The 19691-nt window shown below is 43.8% G+C and overlaps 1 protein-coding gene across 2 annotated transcripts in view; it reads right to left on the reverse strand.

Moving 5' to 3' along the window:
* CRYZL1 (crystallin zeta like 1) overlaps positions 1-19691 on the reverse strand; it is a 46202-nt gene that overhangs the window by 5720 nt on the left and 20791 nt on the right. For both annotated transcript variants that reach the window (XM_040980771.1, XM_040980772.1), the window contains 5 exons: positions 17448-17516; positions 10097-10230; positions 7625-7736; positions 2782-2880; positions 742-860 (listed from right to left, as the gene is read on the reverse strand). In XM_040980771.1, the coding sequence (XP_040836705.1) occupies positions 742-860; positions 2782-2880; positions 7625-7736; positions 10097-10230; positions 17448-17516 (533 nt within the window). The remainder of the gene's footprint in view (positions 1-741; positions 861-2781; positions 2881-7624; positions 7737-10096; positions 10231-17447; positions 17517-19691) is intronic.

A 19691-nucleotide genomic window follows, 5' to 3' on the forward strand; every position in this document is an offset into this window, starting at 1 on the left:
GTAAAAGCAGCAGAGGACAGCCCAAGGCGTGGGACCCTGCCACCCAGGGATGCAGCTCCTGACTGCAGCCTGGCTCAGCCCAGGCCGCTGAGGCCATCTGGGTAGTGAGCCAGCAGGTGGAAGATCACTGTCTTGTCGTCTATAACTTTGTCTTTCAAATAAATAAATAAACCTTTCTTAAAAAAATGTTATTTGAAACACTCTTAACAAATTTAGAGGTTATGACTTCCAAATTGGTAAAAATTGCTACTAATTTTGATTGTTTCTCTGCTACTCAGTATTTCAAGATTTTGGCAAACATGTTTGTAAGAAAGAACAAAACAAAACACCAGACTAGCACTACGAGGTAACGGGTCAAGCCACTGCCTGTGATGCTGGCATCCCATACAGACTCCAATTTATGACCTGCCTGCTCAGCTTCCGACCCAGCCCTCTGCTAATATACGCTGGAGGAAGCAGCGGAAGAGGGTCTTGGCACCTACATGGATAAACAGAATGCATTTCCCGGTCCTGCCTTTAGCCTGGCCCTGCTGGTCTTGTGGCCCTCTTGGGAGTGAACCAGCAGGTGAAGACTCCCCTCTTTCTGTAATTTGGTCTTTTGCTTAAACAGCCTTTTCAAAAATGGCCGCAGCGGGGGGGTGGGAGACCTACCCAGGGTCTAATTCTGATTTTATATTAACTAACCCATACCAATTACGTGACTTTCGTGGGCTAGTCCTGCTTCATTGTTTCTGATCATACCTGAAGGTTTTCTTCTGTTGTCACCCAGTGGCCTCCAACTCCCAGAAGTGTGATGATGTCATGTTTATGGGGTAGTTGGGATTTCACGGCTGGTTCATCATCTTTACCATACAATCTCACTATAAGTGAATATTCGAGAGAGAAGAAACCTTTTATAATAACCTGATAAAAATTTATTCCTCAAACATGTTATCTTTAATTTATTAACATAGCAATAAAGAAATATTTTTCTCAGAAAAAGGTAAGACAAAGTAAATCAGATACAATTAAACTCATAAGAATTTATTGAATATTTAATTATTGATACAATAAAATTTAATTTGAATGCTAAGTAAACTAACCTAAGATATATAAGTCTGTTAACTTTAAGCATAACGATAATAGTTCAATTCAATAAGAGCTGTTTTCTGATTAAAGAAGTCACAGACTCAAGTGAGTCATATTTTGACATAACTGTTGAGATGTCCATTTGAAAAAAATGTCAATTCAGTACAGATTCACCGCCACTGGAAGGTTTTTCTCTGTTAATTTCAAATCTTGAAAACTCTGGTTAAAAGAGAAACACACGTGATAGCCACAGCTATGCTCACAACCAAGTTAAACAGGAGCACTTCCAAGCTTGTAAAAACTATGCATCCAAAAATTCTTTATTTGAAAGGCAGGGTGACAGAGAAAGAGATCTTCTGTCTGAGAGTTGACTCTCGAAATGGCCACACCAGTTAGGGCTGTGCAGACTGAAGCCAGAAGTCAGGAGCTCCATCCAGGTCTCCCTTGTGGGGTGCTAGGAATTCAAGCACTGGGCTATCACCGGTTGCCTTCCCAGGCACATTAACAGGAAACTGGGTCACAAGGAGACAGCCTGGTTTGGAACCAGGACTGCAAATTGTAGAGAAATCCACTGCACACAACACTGACCTCAAAGTCTTTCCATTAGAAGTGCTACAAGTTGGGCCTGGTAGGATAGCTCAATGGCCAAAGTCCTTATCGTGCAAATGCTGGGATCCCATTCGGGCACTGGTTCATGTCTCGACTGCTCCACATCCCAATCAGCTCCCTGCTTACAGTCTGGGATAGCAGAGGGCGGCCCAAAGCCTTGGGGTCCAGCACCTGCTTGGGAGCTCAAGAAGCTCCTGGCTCCTAGCTCTGGACTGGCTCAGCTCGGGCCGTTGTAGCCATTTGGGATTGAAGCAGCAGAAGGAAGATCTTTGTCTCTCTGTTTCTTTGTAAATCTGCCTTTCCAATAAAAATAAACAAATTAATAAAAAGGCTAGAAGTCATCTTCTGACCTAGCTCCCCAGTTATGTACCTGGCAAGGCAGTGAAATATGGCCAAAGTGTGTGGGGCCCTACCACCTAGCCTGGCCCAGCACCAGCTAGCTGTTCATGGCTATCTGGATGAATGTGGACAGAGATGTTTCTTCCTTTCTCTGTTACTATGCCTTTCAAATAAATAACTAAATCTTTTTTTGTTTTTAAGAGATGGTAGTACAGGTTAACTGTTTGCAAATCAAATGTTAAATACTTTTTTTTTCTTTATTTGTCACAATTTTTTACATAGTTATTTATGGCAGAAAGGTTCAAGGGCTACAGGAAACTAGGTAAGACTATTATTTCCACATTTTTTCCCCTGTATCTGGGGTAAAGGGAGAAGCTCCACCCAGTCTCCCACCCATAACAGCTCCCTGAACTAGAAAGTCGAAGGAAATTGAAAATGGAAAGCCAGTTTCCAGTAGAGGGCAGCACAGAGAGCGGCAATGACTGGGGAGAAGCGAGCACAAGACGACCTGTAATGTCTAGGAACACAGTCTCTCCATTTTCAGTACATCTGATTTAAAAGGCAAAAGCATAGTCTCTTTTCCAGAGGACCAGTGATCACAATGGGAATAAAGTGAAAAATCTACAATTAAAACAGACAAAAATAAAATCTAACACTAAACATTTACTTTAGTTAGGTACATTAATAAGCATGTCCTAACAGTTTCTCTGAAATTCATTAAAATAAATATAACTGCAGAGGCTACTGACTTGGCAAGGTACACACCTCCAGCGTCCAGGACGATATCGACCCCCAGACCACCTGTTTCTTCCAAACAGCTTTCGGCAACATGAACTTTCCCACTGGACACATCAATCACCCGGGCTGTGAAGGACAGGAAATGTGTCACTTGCACTGTTCTGTTTAGCGTGAACAACAGGAACAACTCGGGGGAAAAAGCAAAGCAAATAAATGTCTCTTTTCTGGAATGACAAAGAGGAAGTCAAAGGGGAAAAAGTCAATGCAAATTACATTTTTCTCATTTAACTTGACGTCAGTAAGAAGTAACTGAAGGAAGACACTGGTCCTGGCATGCTCCAGAGAACAAAAACATGAGCTTTTTGTGGAAGGGGGTACACGCCTGGGTCTGTCGGCCTCGAGGGCTGCAGGACAGAAGCCGCAAACAGCAGAGTGTGTCTGCCTCATGTCAGAACATACATGTTACAAGAGGAACTGAAACAGGCAGCTGCTCAGGAGGTTTAGATTTAATGTTTGTTTAAAGCTAAAAAATATAAAATCATATTTGTGCCACACAGAATTCAGCTATTAGAGGCTGCTTGATTCTGTCAATGAGATTATTTTCCCAAATGAAGAAAAATCATAAAGGTAAGGGAAAGGTACATGTTATTTTTATCAAAATTAGTGATTACGTTTGAAGCTAAGCAAGGTCGGGGCTTATTAACACTTGGATGGGAGACAAATTGACTTGAACAGGTTGTTTTAAAGCATTATTAATAGAACTTTATTATATAGATAAAATAAATTATTGAATTTTAAAATGGTAAGAATTTGGGGGCCACACTGTGAGTTTGTGTCCTTGGCTGCCCCACTTCCGATCCATCTCCTTGCCTGTGGCCTAGGAAAGCAGTGCAAGCCCAAGACAGCCCAAGAGTTTGGGCCCTGCACCCACGTGGGAGACCTGGAAGAGGCTCCTGGCAACAGGGTTCAGCCTGCTCAGTCCTGGCTACTGTGATCATCTAAAAAAGTATAAAAACTCATCTGAGGAATGAACCAGCAAGTGGAAGATCTTGATCTTTCTTTTTCTGTGTCTGTAACTTATTCAAATAAATGAATCATTTAAAAAGTTACAAGGATGTAAACTGGTAAATGAAGACATTTCTATTTCATTTTTTGTATCTTTTTTTCTTTGAGAAGCAGAAGGGGCAGGAAAGAGTGAAAAGAAAGAGAGAGGGTGGGAGAGAGAGAATACATGCACACTTTGTTGTTTTATTCCCCAGATGATGTAGCTGAGTCAGAAACAACCCAGGTCTCCATGTGGGTGTCAGAAACACAAAAGCTCAAGCTATCACCCGCGGCCTCCCTCCCGGAGTGTGCATCAGCAAGAAGCTGGAATCTGGAGGCAGAGATGCTCCTATTTGTGTATCCTGATAACTTCTCTCCTTGGGTTAGAGTTACAGTCCGACAGTAGCCTAGAATTTGGTGGAGGGGAAGGACATGAGGGCACAAAGAGCAGGGGATTCTGGTGACACAGAGAAGGCAGAACTAGTCAATAAAATTTTCTTGTCAACAATATTTTCTCTATTTCCCTACTTTATTTTCAAATACTTCCCCTTCCTTCTTCTTCCAGTTCTTGAACTAGAGTATTTCAAAACGTTTGTGGAAAATGGAATTAAGCCACATTCATCTTAGGGCCTGGCATGATAGCCATGTGGCCAAAATCCTTGCCTTGCATGTATAGGGATTCCATATGGACACCAGCTTGTGTCCTGGCTGCTTCACTTCCCATTCAGCTCTCTGCTTGTGGCCTGGGAAAGCAGCAAGGATGGCCCAAAGCCTTGAGACCCTGCACCTACGTGGGAGACCGGAAAAAGCTCTTGGCTCCTGGCTTTGGATCAGCTCAGCACCAGCCTTTGTGGCCGTTTGGGGGAGTGAACCAGAGGATGGAAGATCTTTCTCTCTGTGAATCTGACTTTCCAAGAAAAATTAAAAAATCTTAAAAAAAAAAATCTTCATCTTGGCTATAAAATCTCTTAAATCAATGTGGACAAGAGTTTATTGACGGTCATAGCAGGGACTAGTGCCATGGCTCATCTGGTTAATCCTTCACCGTGTGGCACTAGCAACCCTCATGCGTACTGGCTCTTGTCCCCAGGTGCTTTACTTCCCATGCAGCTCCCTGCGCATAGCCTGGGAAAGCAGGTGAGGATGGCCCAAGTGCTTGGAATCTTGCTCTGGTGTGGGAGACCTATAAGTCTCCATGTTTCGGATCAGCTCAGCTCAGCTCCAGCCATTGCAGCCATTTGGGCAGTGAACCAATGGATGGAAGATATTTTCTTTTTCTGTGGCTTTTCTCTCTGTAAATCTATCTTTCAATTAAAAATATATAATCTTTATGAAAAATACAGCTCACAGAAAATGTATTTTACGGAGGAGAAACACACACATGCATTTCAAAATTTTGGCACCACTATTTATTATAGTGTTCTTTTAAGGAAAACTTGTTTATAGCCATGTTACGTGAAAGGCAGAGAGAGGGTCTTCCTTCCTTCATTTCTCTTCTCTTCCTTTCTTTCTTTTTACTTTCTTTCTTTCTTTCTTTCTTTCTTTCTTTCTTTCCTTCTTTTCTTTTCTTTCTTTCTTGCTTTCTTTTTCTGCCTTCCTTCCTTCCTTTTTTTTTTCTTAAGATTCATTCATTTCTTTTTATTGGAAAGTCAGATTCGCAGAGAGGAGAGACAGAAAGGAAAGGTCATCCATCCAATTGTTCACTCCCTAAGTGGCCGCAATGACCAGAGGTAAGTTGATCCAAAGCCAGGAGCCAGGAGTTTCTTCTGGGTCTCTTACAAGGGTGCAGGGTCCTTACGCTGTCCTTGACTGCTTTCCCACACTACAAGCTGGAAACTGGATGGGAAGTGGAGCAGCCAGGATACTGAGTGGCACCTATATGGGATCCCAGCAGATGCAAGGTGAGGACTCAAGCCACTAGGCTACTGTGCTGGGCCCGAGACTGATTTTCTCTCTCAGTATGAGCCAAAGCTGAAGCCAGGAGCCCAGAATTGGCTGTGTTTTCTTTTTGCCCCAGCATTTGAGCCGTGACCTTTACTTCCCAGAATACACAGTAGCAGGCTGGATCAGAAAGGGAGGAGTGTCCTGTGACTTGGTGCAGACGCTCGGTGTGCAGTGCATGTTTCCCCAGCACCATCTGCTGCATATTCACCCTTACACTTGTCTTCTGATTTCACCTTCCTGGAGTGTTTTTGGCAGTGTTTTGTAGTATGTTTTTCCCCACTGCCGGTTTATCTCTGGCAGAAGCACAATGCGACAAGGAAGTAACCTGTGTCTCAGTGTCAAACAGGGTTCCCGGCCCATTTCAGTCCTTGTCCTTTTTCTGGTTGTATAGCCTTAGACAGGCATGAAATTCTCTGTGATGCCAGCAAAGGGGACTTGGGGAAGTGATATTCACGTTAACACTCAGAGAACATCACTTTTTCAGGCTGTCCTATAGTTATATTCTTCTGCTATTCTTCTTTGCTCTTCCTGTTTTTCTGTTCCTAATCTTTCTCTTCTCCTTTTCCATTAAAAAAAAGGCGGGGGGGTGGGGGGAAGACGACCCTACATTGGAAGAGAAAGATCTGCTGTCTGTGGGTTCACTCCCCAAATGTTCAGATGCCAGGCTGATGGCAGAATCTGCATCGGTGGCAGGGAGCCGACGACGTGGAGCCACCTTCTGCTGCCTGCCAGGGGACAGAGGAAGCAGAAGCTGGAACTGGAGGTGCAGCTGTGCCATGAACTCAGCTGCCCTGTCACGGCATGGGGCTGGCCCCAGCGGCCTTTAACCACTCTACCACAGGCTCAGTCCTCCTGTTTTCACTTTTTTCACTCTTTGTCAGAACTCACTGGCCTCCACCTTTTCCGATTTGTACTTGACTCTGTTTCTATGAGTTGTCATGTTTCCTATGCATATAGACAACTGCAGAAATACATCAAAGGGAAGGCGGTGGAGAAACATACAAAATGATGCAAAAACATGTTGATTTGTTATTTATTAGACCAAAGAAGCCTGAAGTTTTTATAAATTATTTCAAAGTTCACCTAGTTTAAACTTGAGTACTCTCATAACAATGAGTCAAATTTAAAGATCTAGGTTTAAAAAACTTGAGAGTGCAGCACTGCGGCATAGTGTTCCATCTGCCATGTCATTATCCTGAATGGGTGTTGATTTGTGTGCAGGTACTCCAGTTTTAATCCAACTGCCTGCTACTGTGCAGTGGAGGATGGGCCGGGTGCTTGGGGCCCTGCTTCCATGTGGGAGGCCTGGAAGAAGTTCATAGCTCCTGGCATCAGCCTGGGCCAACTCTACTTATGGTGTTTAAGGAGTTGAATCAGTGGATAGAAGATCCTTCCCTTTCTCTGTAACCCTTTCAAATAAATAAATAAATGTTAAGAAAACTACTGAGCTATTAAACTAGAGTCAATACAGAACTAAGTTGCATTTATTGTTACATTTTAAACGCACTTATTTGAAAGTGAGACAGACAGTAAGATAGAGATTTTCCATCCACTGATTCCCTTCCCAAATACCTGTAAGAGCTGAGTTGTAACTAGATGCCCTAAACTCAATCCAGGTAGCCCACATGCTTCCCAGGGTATGTATGCATTGAGGCAACCAGAACTGGAAGTGACTCAAGAACTTGAACCCAGGCACTTGGATATTGGATATGGACATGCCACATGGTGTCTTAACTGCTGTGCCAACCATCTGCTGCTCTTAACATATTTTCAAATTGGCTTTCACTTGAATTGTTCCGCTTTGCTTTCGCACAGCAGTCTTTCAGGAGGTTTTCTGCCCCAGTGCCAGGTTTGAAGTGTGTTCTGGACAGTCATTACCTACCTACAGGAGGCCGAAGCCTTTCGAGGCACTGCTTGTCTTCCAGGCTGCCTGCCGTGGAAATCACCTTGGCTCCTCTGTGGTGTGCTAACTGGATGGCTATTGTGCCAAATGCCTGTGTGGATTAAAAAAGACATACAGTGGGTTTATACATATGGGGCAGAGGCCATATCAAATTTACTTTCATAGCTTTTTTAAAAAAAGGATTTATTCATTTGAAAGCAGTGTGACGGAGAGAGAAAATGAATCTGTTACATCTAGTGGTTCACTCCCCAGAGGGTACAACAACCAGGACTAGCTCACAGTGAAGCCAGGAGCAGAACTCCACTCTAATCTCCCTCACGGGTGACAGAGGTTCAACTCCTTGGGCCATTTTCTGTGTTCTTCCCAGGCTCTTCCCAGCATGCAGCTGAATTGGAAGTGGAGCAGCCTGGAACTAGTCTGGCACTGTGATATGGGATGGTGCCGTCCATCCAGAAGTGGTGGCTTCTTTAGCTCTGCCACAATGCCAGCACCATCTAGTTCATGAAGTAAAATTTCCTAGTTGTCACTTGAATATTGTTTTAAGCATGGTATAATATAAAAGGAGAAAAAATATGGACATGATTAGGAGGGGAAATACTGATTAGCTTTCTTCTTGAGCAGGGACAATGGGAGAAATTACATATTCCACGTGCTCTCAGTCTTGCTTTAGCACCTAACTTCAAAGATTTATTTATTTTTATCAGAAAGGCAGATCAGAACCTGGCGGCGTGGCCTAGCAGCTAAAGTTCTCGCCATGTGCATGCAGGGATCCCATATGGGTGCCGCTTCTTGTCCCGGCGGCTCCACTTCCCATCCAGTTCCCTGCTTGTGGCCTGGGAAAGCAGTCGAGGACGGCCCAAAGCTTTGGGACCCTGCACCCACGTGGGAGACCCAGAAGGGGGTCCAGGTTCCAGGCTTTGGATTGGCTCAGCTCCAGCCGTTGCGGTCACTTGGGGAGTGAATCATCGGATGGAGGATCTTCCTGTCTTTTCTCCTCTCTGTATATCTGACTTTGTAATAAAAATAAATAAATCTTAAAAAAAAAAAGAAAGAAAGGCAGATTAGATTTATGGAGAGAAGAAGGAGCAGAAAGGTCTTCCATCTGCTGATTCACCCAAGTAGCTGTAATGGCTGGAGTGGAGCTGACTTGAAGCCAGGAACCAGGAACTTCTTCCAGGTATCCCTTGCAGGTGCAGGGTCCCAAGGCTTTCGGCCATCCTCTATTGCTTTCCCAGGCCACAAGCAGGGAGCTGGAAGGGAAGTGTACCAGGCAGGACTTGAACCTATATGGAATCCCAGTGCTTGTAAGGTGAGCCATCTGGGCCCTGCGTGATAGTGTAGTGGTTAAGGTCCTCACCTTGCATGCACCAGGGGATTCCATATGGGCACCAGTTCTAATCCTGGCGGCCCTGCTTCCCATCCAGCTCCCTGACTGTGGCCTGGGAAAGCAGTCAAGGATGGCCCAAAGCCTTGGGACCCTGCACCTGCATGGGAGACCCAGAAGAGATCTTGGCTCCTGGCTTCAGAATGGCTCAGCTCCAGCTGTTGCGGTCACTTGGGGAGTGAAACATCCTATGGAAGATCTCTCTGTTTCTCCTCCTCTTTGTATATTTGACTTTGCAATAAAAGTATATACATCTTTAAAAAAAAAGAAAAAAAAAAGAAGAAACATCCTTGTAAGACCAAAACTGCTGGCCTGATGAGCTAATTATAATCTACTTATGGGAGTTTGGCCAGGGCTCTGTAAAGAGCAAAACACTGTAAATACCTCCTTTCTTTGGGCCTGGCGCAGTGGCCAGGCTGAAGCTGGAAGCCGAGAACCAGATCTGGATCCCCTAAATCGGTGGCAGAGAATCAACCACTGAAGCATCACCTGCTGCCTTTCAGGGCACACATTAGCAGGCAGCCGATTTGGGAATGCAGCCACGCCCTAAGCCCAGGTACTCATATACGAGACATGGGCATGTTAATCACTAGGCCAATAGCTGCCCTGAGATGCATATTCTTTCGGTATTTTTTTTTTTTCATTGATACAGGTAACATGTTTACATCAGCTCATTTCAAACTATGTGTGAATCTATCAATAAAATACCAACACTTTATTGCCACCATGTGTGACAAATATGAAACAAAACTGGTAGAGTTCTGAGGAATGGCATGAAAGGCTCCAGTTATTTCAGGTTTTGTCTAGCAGGAATGAATGGCTCGTCAGCTTTATACTGTAATTGCAGATTCCAAGTAATAGTGAAAGCTACTCACACTAACTCTGCCTTCAAACCCCTATGATAAAAGCTGCTGGTTACAGCAAAGCAGGAGGTTTGCAATGAAATCAGAGAGCAAGCAACTGACTGACTGGCAAAGAATGGCGTTAGCAAACAGAGTGGCTCGTTCTTAAACTCCGCACTCTCTCTGTACTCTAGGCTGTTTCTAGGCAAAGCCATGAGCACTTACACTCGCTCCATCCATGATCAGCACTGATTTTCCTGGAGAGAGGTGAGAAAGGTAATGCAGAGCTGTGTAGGCTCGTACTCCATCCCGGATGGTCCCAGCGGCTTCTGCCCACGAGACCTTTTCTGGCTTATGAACTGTCACAAAGAACAAGAGAAAACAACTCATCAACAAGCTCCACTAAATTTGCCTCCTCTATCTATTTCGCTCTATGAACCTGGTCCAATCCTGTACTCCTATCATTTCTCACCTATATTTCATTTCTCTTGTCATTTCTGCCCACGCATAATCCATTCTCTAAACAGCAGGTGCGTAGGGAAGTTTTAAATTTTATTGTGAAATAAAACGCATGCTGAAAAGTCAATGAAATATATAGTACAACAAAATGAGTAAATACAAAGGCAATGCATCCAAGTAGCAGCTTGGTGGAGAAGGAACGCAGCCAGCACAACAGGAGCCTCGCTGTCCCCAAAGACTGCTGACGTTCTAGCTCAGCTTGCTTGCCATTACAGCTTATCACTAAGCTATGCATTTCTGGACAGTTTCATTTCATTTTGCCTAGTTTTGAATTTTGTTTAGATTGAATCCTGCCACACGCATTCTTTTCTACCTTGGTTCCTGCACTCCATGTAATAGGAAGGCATATGGTCTAACAGACAAATGCCCAAATCCAAACAGGGGAATCTGGGTTCAATTCCCCACTCTAGTTTCTGATTTGAATCTCTCTCTAAGGTGCATCTTGTGTACTTGCTGAGGCAGCAGGTGGTGACCCAAGTAAGTCCAGCTATCCCCATGGGAGATGTGAATTGAGTTTCTGACTCTTGACTGTGGACAGCTTTACACCATAATTAGCTTTTAGGGAGTTAAACAACAGATAAAAGATCTCTCTCTTTGTCTCTCCTTTTTTCTCTGTAACTCTTTCAAATAAAAAAAAAGTTGAAAAAAATTAATAGGTAGACTATTCCATATCTTAATACTTGTGACTAGACATGCTTTGGATTTTGAATTTTCTGCATGGCTGGAATATTTGTATACACATAATGAGTTACAAGTTATTTTGGGGATGGGGCCAGGTGTAAACATTATCTGATCCAAAGCCAGGAACCATGTGTCTCTTCCAAGTCTCCCATGTGGGTGCAGGGTGCCAAGGCTTTGGCCATCCACCACTGCATTCCCAGGCTACAAGCAGGGAGCTGGATGGGAAGTGACACAGCTGGGACATGAATTGGTACCCATATGGGATGCTGCCACTTGCAGGTGGAGGATAAGGCAGTTGAGGCATGGCACTAGTCCCACATTTTGGATTTTCTGATTAAGGATGTTACACATACTTAATTTTTTTTGTTTTCTTGTTAATATTGTCCACATGATTGAGAGGGATACACACACATGTGGGCCTCAGGATGGGGAGTGTCAGGCATGGAAGAAGGTGGGTAAATGCTTCATTTTTTCCCCTTCTGTGTCCCCGGGGGAGGAAAAGGGAGGGGCTGCTTCTTGCTGTCCAACTACATCAACACCTGGGAATGGGGATGGTCACTTGATGTTATCTTAGAGCCACGGATATGGGGAAGAATGTTCCGAAGGTGTCACTTGAGTGGCTTTAATAGTTCTGAGAAATTGTTGGTTTTTATTTCTCTAGGGCTGAGAAAATCTTTCCAAGTCTATTGGCTGACAAAAAGCTGCAATTAAAAATTTATGATTTCTCTTTAATATTGTTACCAGCAAAGCTGGATGGGTTCTTTCCTCAGCTTAGCATAGAAATAAAAAGCTGGGAGTCAGTTGCAGACAGATGAGTTTTATTTGCAAAGTGACCAGATGAATAGGAAAAGAAAGGAGAAAGCACCCCCTGGAGGGAACCAGGAGATGGGGTGCCTCTTTAAAGGAGAAGAGGGACCAAGGTTTTAGGTATTGGGTCTTTAAAGGTTCCCTGACTCCTCCTTGTCTGGGTAAGAATCTGGGAAAAGCTGCTCCCTATTGGTGGCTTCTTAACCAATTAGGGAATGGCTGGCAATTACCATAGCCCAGACTTTACTGGACCCGGACAGCCTTAAATCATTTTTTAACATTTATTCATTCATTTATTTATTTATTTGATGTAATGTTGTAGAACTCGAAGAAGAGTGAGGGAAAGAGAAAGAATGAGAGAGAAAGAGAGAGAGAATGAGAGAGAGGCTATTTGCTGGTTAACTTCCCAGATGTCTGCAAGGCCAGGCTGAAGGCAGGAGCCAGGTATTTCTCCAGGCCTCACTCACGGGTGGTAGGGCCCAAGCACTTGAGCCATCTTCTGCTGCCTTTTCTAGGTCATTAACAACGAACAGCCAGGACTCAAACTGGTGCACATATGGGATGCCAGAGTTGCAAATGGAGGCTTTACCCACTTGGGCACAATGGCAGTTCCTTTTTTTCAACATCTTTAATGGTGTCTTTGAAAACATAAGTGTCCAAATTGATTTTTTAAAAACACAAATGAAATTGTAGTGTGTTTTGGTTTAAACCTTATCCACTGTACTTCACACAAAATGGAAATTTCTAATGTAGTTTCAAAAAACGTCCACAGGATCTTACTAAGTTCTTCCTTAAAGTTTACAACTTCTGATTCAGGAGACTATGTGCCAAATTTTCAAAGAAAAATAAAATTGCATGTATGTTTGATAGTATGGCTTAAGAAACAGAAGTAACGGACCGGCAGCGTGGCCTAGCGGCTAAAAGTCCTCGCCTTGAACACACTGGAATCCCATATGGGCACCAGTTCTAATCCTGGCAGCCCTGCTTCTCATCCAGTTCCCTGCTTGTGGCCTGGGAAAGCAGTGGAGGACGGCCCTAAGCCTTGGGACCCTGCACCCGTGTGGGAGATCCGGAAGATGCTCCTGGCTCCTGGCTTCGTTTCGGCTTCCACTTGGAGAGGGAATCATTGGACGGAAGCTCTTCCTCTCTGTATATCTGACTTTGCAATAAAAAATAAAATAAATCTTAAAAAAAAGAAAAAAAGAGAAAGAAACAGAAGTAAAAAGAAGCTAGAATAATCACTCAGCTTTAAAACCCTATCACTCACATTGAGTAACAGGGTAACAGCACATCTGGGCAACTGTTTACAAACCAGCTTTTTGGTTTGGTGAAAGAGAAGCATTGAGCTGAAGGTGAAGATGACTGAGAATGAGAGAAACTGAAACGCACGAAGTTTCAGAGAGAAGAAGAGACACACAGGTAGATCTGCCATGCCCCAGTTCACTCCCCAAGGGGCTGCTACAGCCAAGGCCAGGTAAGACTGAAGCCAGGAGCCAGGAGTTCCATCTGAGCCTCCCTCATGGGTACAGAGCCCAAGGACTTGGACCATCTTCCACTGCTTTCCCAAGTACTTCAGCAGGGGTCTGGATCAGAAGTGGGGCAACTGAAATGTGCAGCCATACCACTCTGAATGTGCCCAACCTTATCTGACCTTGGAAACTAAGCAGGGTCACATTTGGTTAGTGTTTGGATGGAGAAGTGGCACAGACAGCTCATTTGTGATGGTGGTTTCCCAGGTGGCAGCTTTACTCCATATGCCACAATTCCAGCTTCAAAGCTTTACACTTTTTAACATTTTGCCATATTTACTTTATATGTAGATACATATATATGCTATTTTTTCTTGAAAATGAGGACATTAATGTTCCAAACTGTGAGGTTCATGACAAATTTTCATGTAAATGAGGACAGAAGGGTATATTGTCACGCAGGTGCAGTGAAGATATTTATAATTATATATAAAATAATATGATACATAACATTTAGGTTCTCTATTAACTTGATATTTGTCCTTCTTTGTGTGCATATTTCACTTGGCATAACGACTGCTAGTTCCACTGATTTTGGTGCAGATGTCAGGATTTCGTTCTCTTATGGCGGAGTAATACTGCAACATGTGTATATACCATATTTTCTTGATCCAGTCATCAGCTAATGAACATCAAGGTTTATTTCATCTCTCTGGTTCTGGTAGCTGGCTGCTATATCTCACAATGCTGCTCTCCATAAATTCAACTTAAGCTTTTTCGGGAAGTTTGTTTTTCAAATAAACACTGCTTTCCTTCATAAGGAATGTCTGTAATTATTTTCTCTACATATTTTCATGGGTCTCAAGTAAGTGAACCAAAAAGAATTGAACTGTGCCCATCAAATAAATAAATCGAGCTTTAAAAATAAAACAACTAAACAACCTGGGGGGTGGGTGGTGCTTAGCACGATAGCTCAATGACTAAATCCTCCCCTCACAAGCGCCAGGATCCTATATGGGCAATGGTTCATATCCTAGCTGTTCCACTTCCCATCTAGCTCCCTGCTTACGGCCTGGGAAATAAGTAGAGGATGGTCCAAAGCTTTGGGATTCTGTACTGCGTGGGAGACCCTGAAGAAGCTCCTGGCTCCTGGCTTTGTATCAGCAGAGCTCTGGTCATCTGGCTAGTGAACTAGAAGATGGAAGATCTTTCTCTCTGTCTTTGCTTCTCCCCATAAATGTCATCTGCCTTCCCAATAGAAATAAATGTCAGAAAAAAAATCTGGGAAAATGTTTAATGATCTATTTCAAGAACAGAAAAGAATATATTATGACCTATCGATATGGTCTGAATGATAAAGTGAATTCCATTGCAATACATATGCACTAGGGGCTCTTTTTGTGGGAAGGTGCCTAAAGCCACCTCCTGCAATGCCAGCATGCCACATGGGTGTCCCAGCTGCTCCAGATCCACTCAGATCCCCTGACAGCCTGGGAAAGGAGCAGAAAATGGTCCGAGTATTCGGCCCCTGCTCCCACAAAGCAGGTCCAGAAGAGGCTCCTGACTCTTCTCCGGCCCAGGTGTGGTCAGGCTCCTTCCAGCACCTTGCTGTGGCCATCTGAAGAGTGAAGCAGCAGGCTGAAGACCTTCCTCTCCCTCCCTCCAACTCCTTCTGTGCCTCGCTGGCTTGCAAATCATTTAAATAAATCTTTTTTACAACAAGACTTATTTGAAAAGCAGAGTTACAGAGCGTTAAACTGGCACCGAGATGGGATGTTGGCATTGCAGGCAACAGCTTTACCCATGGTGCCACAGCAATGACCCCTAAAAAAAAAAAATTGGGCCTGGCAGCGTGACCTAGCGGCTAGGGTCCTTGCCTTTAATACACTGGGATCCCATATGGGTGCTGGTTCTAATTCCAGTGGCTCCACTTCCCATCCAGCTCCCTCCTTGTGGCCTGGGAAAGCAGTGGAGGATGGCCCAATGCTTTGAGACCCTGCACCCGTATGGGAGACCCGGAGGAGGTTCCTGGCTCCTGGTTCCAGATTGACACAGCACTGGCCTTTGTGCTCACTTGGGGAGGGAATCATTGGACAGAAGATCTTCTTCTCTGTCTCTCCTCCTCTCTGTATATCTGACTTTGTAATAAAAATAAATAAATCTTTAAAAAAAAATCTAAAAAAGAAAAGAAGAAAGAAAAACAAAAAGAAATTTGTAGTAGCAGTATTGGCAAGAGTCCCTGTGTGTTACCTCTTGCCAGATCGTCCGCCTCCCTGGCCTACAAACCTTACCTCCACTCAACCTGCCCTCTTTTATTTCCCCTTGTATGCTTATATAACACATGCCTGGTTTTGTAAGTCTTTGAACTTTACATGTAATGGCATTCAGCTACACAGAGATTTTGCTATTCCCATTCATTCATGTGAACATGTCTGGCCCTTGTTTATGCGCTCTCCTTGCTGAGCCTCTTTTACTCTCCTCCCCATCCCGTTTCCCGGTGACGGACATGGGTGCTGTCCACAGTCCACCGTTACCATCTTCTTTGCACATCTCCTCGGGACAAGGATATGACTGCAACTCTCGGCTGGGAGTACACAGACCACCACCTTTGTTAGATAATGCTAAATTACTGTCTAAGCATATTTCATCTGCTGGTTCACTCCTCAAGTGATCACAACAACCAGATCTGAAGCCATAAGCCAGGAGCTTCTTCTGTGTTCCCATTTAGGTGCAGGGTCCCAAGGCTTTGGGCCATCCTCTGCTGCTTTCCCAGGCCACAAGCAGGGAGCTGGATGGGAAGTGGAGCTGCTGGGATATGAACTGGTGCCCATATGGGATCTCAGTGCTTGCAATGTGAGGATTTAGCCATTGAGCCATCACACCAGGTCCTCTCACTTGTTTCAATTTGCTCTTCCCTGATTACTTAAGCGACACTATAATCTTGTATTTTACTTTTTGATTGCTTTCCCAGGTGCATTTGCAGGCAGGGGATTGGAAGTGGACCATCTGGGACTTGATCCAGTGCCTGTACAGATGCCAGCGCTCCAGGAGGTGACATCACCAGCTACAGCACAGTGCCAGTCTCATATTTTAAATTTAAACATTTGAAGAACTGGAACTCTAAGTTAAATATTTTAGTTAAATTAAGCATTAATCAAAGATGCTAGCAATAAAAACCAAAAAATGGGAGCTGGCACTGTGGCACATTGGGTAAAGCTGCTGCCCGTGACTCAGTTACCCCACATGGATGCCAATTCATGTCCCACCTGCTTGAGTTCCAATGCAGCTCCTTGATAAAGTGCCTGGAGAAGCTGCAGAAGACACAACAAGGGCTTAAGTTCCTGTACCAAAAGGGAGAGCCGGAGGAAGCTCATGGCTACTGACTTCCGTTTGTCCCCGTGCTGGCTTTTGCATCCATGTGGGGAGTGACTCAGCAGAAGGAGATACCTTTCTCCTTCTCTTTCAAATAAATAAAATAAATCTTAAAATGTTAATCCCTCAAAGAATGTGTTCTTAATTCCTCCTCGGACTGTACATATGTGGTTTTGATTCTGTATAGTTTCTTGTTTAACCAAGAGTAAGAAGTTCAGAAATCCTTGCTGCTCCACTTCCAAGCTAGCTCCCTGCTGACGGCCTGGGAAGCCGTGGAGAACGGCCCAAGGCCGTGGGGCTCAGTGTCCACATGGGAAACGCACATGATGCTCCTGGCTCCTGGTTTTAGCCTAGTTTTGTCCCAGAAGTTGCAACCTTTAGGCAGTGAACCAGTGGATGGAAAAGCTCTCTCTTTCTGTCTCTTTCTTTCAATTTTTCAAAAAAATAAGAGAAATATTTTTAAAAATTGGAAAAATGTAATTATGGATGTAATTTCTGAGTCAAGACAGAAACCATTTTTCAAAGTTTCTACCATAAACAGTGTTAGTAAAACTTAAAGGTTATGATTTTGATTGCATAGAAATTTTATGAATAATAATTATAAGCAAAGGAATATGTGTCATAAGTACACTATTTACAATATAATCTAGGATATTAAAAACTTATTAGCACCACAGATCAGTGAAGTCATACGTATATGAGCTCCAAAAAGCAGAACTGCCACATACCCAAGTAATGTTCATGCACTCTGACTACTTCACAAACTCCAGGGTCTTCAGAATCCAGGGGCAAAATTCCTAAAAATTAGAACAAAGAATTTAAGGGAAATAAGTCAGAGATGATTTGAGTGTTTATGAGCAGCCAGAAAGTTAGCGTAAATTCTGTTCACTGTTATTACGAGGAAGGTGCCAGTGACTAACCATTTAAGGAAGGGAAAACGCATTAGAATGACTTTCTGTGGCCTCTGATCACAGCTGCCTTTCCACCAAGTTGGTGCCCTAAGACAGCTTGATGTGCTTCTAATAAACTCCCTTTTTGTGGGGCCAGCACTGTGGCACAGTGAGTAGAGCTGCTGCCTGTGGTGCCTGCATCTCATAGGGGCACAGCTTCATGTCCCAGCTACTCAACTTCCAATTCAGCTGCCTGCTATAGGCCTGGGAAAAGCAGTACAGATGGCCCACGTGCTTGGGCCCTGCCAACCATACAGGAGACCCAGATGGAGCTTCAGGCTCTTGACCGGAGCCTGGTAAGTACTGGCCATGGCAGCCTTCTGAGAAAGGAATCCAAATCTCTCTCACCCTATGTCTCTTTCTCTGCAACTGTTTCAAATAAATACATAAACATTTTTAACCCCTCCAAATACAGAAATATTAAAAAACCAATTTTTCTACTAAGCTAGCCTGATTGTATTTTTGAGGTTGTATAAAACAAATATTGAACAACAAAATGCCACTGACTTCTTATACTAAAGGGGGGAAAAAAGAGATAAGAAAGAAATCAATTCTCCAGGAAACACCTGGATCCAAGACAACACTACAAAGCTGATGAAAGCTCTTCCATAACCTATTCTTTAATAACTTCAAGCAGGCTGAGAAAATAAACATTTTGTAAGTTTATATGAGCATGTTCTATTAAGAAATGGGAATGGGGGCCCAGCACGGTAGCCTAGTGGTTAAAGGCCTCACCTTGAACACACCAGGATCTCATAAGGGAACTGGTTCTAATCCTGACAACTTCCCATCCAGTTCCCTGCTTGTGCCCTGGGAAAAGCAGCTGAGGACGGCCCAAAGCCCTAGGACCCTGCACACATGTCGGAGGCCCAGAAGAGGCTCCTGGCTCTTAGCTTTGGACTGGCTTAGATCCAGCCGTTGTGGTCACATGTGGAGTGAATCACTGGGAGGAAGATCTTCCTCTCTATCTCTCCTCTTCTTTGTATATCTGACTTTGCAATAAAAAAAAAATAATAAATCTTAAAAAAAAAGAGAGAGAAATGGGAATGCCAAAGACTACAACACATATCATAAATGGTATGACTGGGCCAGGTGGCGTGGCCTAGGGCTAAAGTCCTCACCTTGAACACGCCGGGATCCCATATGGGCTCTATGGGTTCTAATCCGGCGGCTCCACTTCCCATCCAGCTCCCTGTTTGTGGCCTGGGAAAGCAATCGAGCATGGCCCAATGCTTTGAGACCCTGCACCCGTGGGAGACCCGGAGGAGGTTCCTGGCTCCTGGCTCCGGATTGGCACAGCACCAGCTGTTGTGCTCACTTGGGGAGTGAATCATTAGACAGAAGATCTTCCTCTCTGTCTCTCCTCCCCTCTGTATATCTGACTTTCCAATAAAAAATAAATAAATCTTTTTAAAAAAATAAATAAATAGGAAAAAAATAAAGATTTACTTATTTTTATTAGAAAGGCAGAAGAGATTTATGGAGAGGAGACAGAGAGAAAGAGACAGAGGGAAAGATCCTCCATTGGCTGGTTCACTACCCAAAGGGCCACAATGGCCAGGGCTGAGCTGATCCAAAGTCAGGAGCCAGGAGCTTTTTCTGGGTCTCTCATGTGGGTGTAGCATCCCACGGCTTTGGGCTGTCCTCTACTGCCTTCACAGGCCATAAGCAGGGAGCTGGATGGGGAGTGGGGCTGCCAGGACATGAATTGATGCCCATATAGAATCTTGGCACATGCAAGGTGAGGATTTAACCATTAAGCCATTGTGCTGGGCAGAATATTGGTAAATTTTAAGTATTTTAATGGCGATTAAACTCCTAATTTTCTCCATTAATGGAAATTGGAAAGCAAAACTCCCCAAATTAAGAAAGCATTTATATTAGAAGCATGTTCACAAGAGTATTAATTGTATAGTTGAAAATAAAAGATGACAGTCAAACAGGTTACTTGATAAAGGGAAATGAACTTTAATCCCAAAAAAGACAAATATCACATATTCTCTCTGATATAAGGAAACCGTC

The sequence above is a fragment of the Ochotona curzoniae genome, unplaced genomic scaffold (assembly GCF_017591425.1).
Source record: "Ochotona curzoniae isolate NIBS_2020 unplaced genomic scaffold, NIBS_Ocur_1.0 contig_3498, whole genome shotgun sequence".
NCBI classification, from domain to species: domain Eukaryota; kingdom Metazoa; phylum Chordata; class Mammalia; order Lagomorpha; family Ochotonidae; genus Ochotona; species Ochotona curzoniae.